A 2,964-nucleotide genomic window follows, 5' to 3' on the forward strand; every position below is an offset into this window, starting at 1 on the left:
TTCCTCGCCTGCTTCGGCGGCGGCGACGGCGACCGCCGGCGCCGGAAGCCGCGGAGGCGCTCGCCAGCGAGGCTCCCGCCGCGGCCGCGGCCGGACCATGTGAGATTCCTGGTTTTGGAGCACCCCGTCCTGCCTGCCCTAGCTAGGGCGCCTTGGTTGCGGCGAGTTCGTTCCTGATCGGCTTTGGGTTTGCCCCGCAGGTGGCTCTGGCCGGCGAGGCGTCGTCGCTGGCGGATGCGGTGGCGAAGCAGGTGTCGGCGCCAATGCCAGAGGCGAGAGCTCTGGCGCCGCCTCCGCCACGGCCGCCGCTGGCCGTGGAGGTTACGGGGGAGGTGGTCGCTGCCGCGAGCCCCGGAAAGGAGCGGAGGTGAGCTTATAACCTACATTGCGTCGTTGTTTGCCCACGGTCGCTCCTGTGCTCGGATGCTCGTGTTATGTACCTGTGTGAGTGTGCGCGATAGAAATGCCATGACTGGTTAGGAGAGAATTGCAGCTCTGGTGTTTGCTGAAATGCCACAGAGAAGCACCATAGTAGAATTATTACTGGTGGATACAGGCATAACTTGCTCACTTGCGCCCAACAGATGCGAATTGCCGTTCTTACTGCTGGTTTCTGTGCAGGGAGTTGAGCGAGCAGAAAACTGTGACATCGCCAACGCCGACAGTGGATGCCGTGGAGGAGGTGGTCACTGCCGTGAGCCCTGGAAGAGAGCTGAGGTGCGTGGAACCTTCATTGGATGGCCATTACGTGTCTCTGCGTGTTTTCAGATTCTGTCAGTAACTTGTGTTTGCTGTGCTGTTTCTTGGCAGGCAGTTGAGCGAGCACAAGGAAGCGCCTGCACGCTCTTTACTGCTGGAGAAGGTAGTCACACCACCACTCCCCGGAAGAGAGCCGAGGTGTGTGTGACCATCCATTCCTCGCCTGCCTTTACGTTGCCTGTGCATGTTTACGGATTCCTTAAGTAACTTGTGTTTGCTGTGGTGTTTCTTACTTAATTGTTTCTTTGCAGGCAGTTGAGTGAGCACAAGGAATCACCTGGACGCTCCTTGCTGCAGGAGAAGGTACTCACACCACCACTCTCCCCAGTGAAATGTTCACCTGTGGCAGCAGCTGTTGCTTCAACTCCTGATATGGAACTCAGGTAGATGAATGAAATGTTTCATCCTTTCTGTACGAATTATTATTCAGATTATGTGCCTGTTAATATATGCTGTCTTTCATGATGTGTAGGGAGGTGAGTGAAGAGGATAGCCGCAGTGGTGGCAAGAAGAAAGTGACATTCGACATGAATGTTACAACATACGAAAATACATCGTCACCTGACCAAGAAGAGATACCCTCGGAGCTTGTTAAGTGGATGGAAGATGAAGAGGAAGAACACATGCAGAAGACTGTTCTTTTCTCAGAGAATCATCGGTACGGGAATTGCACAGACAGTGATGATGACAATGGAGATGAGTATGGTGAGGATGACAACTACGGTGATGATAGTGATGCAGAGGAGGATTTCGTGGACTGCAAGATTGACTTGCTGGATGAGGAGGAAATAAGAACTGAAGAGAACCCAGAGGAGTCTCAGGAGTCTCTGTTCTCACTGCCAATGTCTAATTATACGCAGGATGACCAAGATGTCAGCAGCCCTGTGCCCAAGAGCAGTGTTACCCCTGCACAGGAAGAAAGCCCTCTAATCCAGGGGAACAATCACCGTGATAGAAGCCAGTATGTCCGTCCTGTTTTGAACCCAGTTCAGAATCGAGAACAGTGGAAGGAAGTTAAGGCCCAAGCAGGACCAGTTAAGAAGTTGTACAAGGAGAATGTAAACTCGGTGCCAAATGTAGGTGCAACCCTTACTTGTAAGGTTGCAAATCAGACGAAGATTGGCCCTAGCAACTCTAGCAAGGGGGAAGTTTCTGTGGATGCAAGCCTCTCTACATGGCTAGTTTCTTCAGACAACTCAACAGTTGATAAGGCGCAAAGTAAATCCCCCCGTTCAGTTTCCTCTGTATGCAGACAAGAAAGGCCTGTCCTGGGTGCTTTGACTGTTGATGACCTTAAGCAATCGTCAGCTACATCATCTCCACGAAGGTCTCCAAGCCATAACCGTGAAGAGGTGCCGATCTTGGGTACGGTGGGAAGTTACTGGAGTAGCACAAAGCAGGGTAATGAGTACTGTTCTTCTATGTCTGATTCAGGAACTAATGGAATCCCCAATTCAACAAGCAAATACAGAGAGGTGCACTAAACACGCCGAATGCAATCATGTATTTCTTGCAATTGTGAGTGATATACTTATCCGTTAATGATTTGTTGCAGGACAGAAGGGTGAACTGGCACTCGACTCCCTTTAATGTGAGGCTGGATAAAGCTATGAAGAAATCTTCCGCATGAGTTGCTGGCACTGCTGCTAAAGATCTTTAATAGTTAAAGATGTGTTGAGTTGTATAAAGAATATCCCACTTTGTGTAGATTTATAACTGAATCCAGTTTGAATTTTATGTATATTGGAGGAGAGATGTGTGTTCCCTTCTTGTGCCGGATATAGAAGTGCCAAAGAATTGGCTTGTTTGCATGACTGCCTGTGTGCATTGCAAATTGTGACAAAAGCTGTGTGCCTGTGTGCATTGCAAATTGTGAAAAATTGGTTATTAGTTGCTCATCTTTTCCTGTCCCATGTTTCTTAAAATTTCCAGCTTGCTTTCATTTTTCTATGACAACGGGGCCTTGTGGGTTCTGAATTTGATGTGGAGACAAAAGCTGGAAATGTTGGCACAACCTCGATTTCACCGTAAGTTGAGTAAAGCACACGAGGCAAGAACAAGGTAGTCCTGGCAGCACCACAGTTAAAGATTTGCAATTGCATTTGAGGGTTTTTTTTAAATGCTAGATGCTTACTCGGTCTCACACTATACAAACGCATTATGTTCTTGTCGGAAATTCCGCATATCTTTTTTCCTTGTCTTATT

The 2,964-nt window shown here is 49.0% G+C and overlaps 1 protein-coding gene across 1 annotated transcript; it reads left to right on the top strand.

The window, feature by feature from the left end:
• On the top strand, positions 1-2,657 carry LOC119358029 (the record flags this gene model as incomplete). The annotated part of the gene is made up of 7 exons (XM_037624756.1): positions 1-99; positions 201-367; positions 622-717; positions 811-897; positions 1,011-1,142; positions 1,232-2,234; positions 2,315-2,657. Coding segments are annotated over 7 exons (1,659 nt in total), but the record flags the coding sequence as incomplete, so codon positions are not given.
• Positions 2,658-2,964: the final 307 nt, after the last annotated feature.

Source organism: Triticum dicoccoides, chromosome 2A, assembly GCF_002162155.2.
Source record: "Triticum dicoccoides isolate Atlit2015 ecotype Zavitan chromosome 2A, WEW_v2.0, whole genome shotgun sequence".
In the NCBI taxonomy this organism is placed as follows: Eukaryota; Viridiplantae; Streptophyta; class Magnoliopsida; order Poales; family Poaceae; genus Triticum; species Triticum dicoccoides.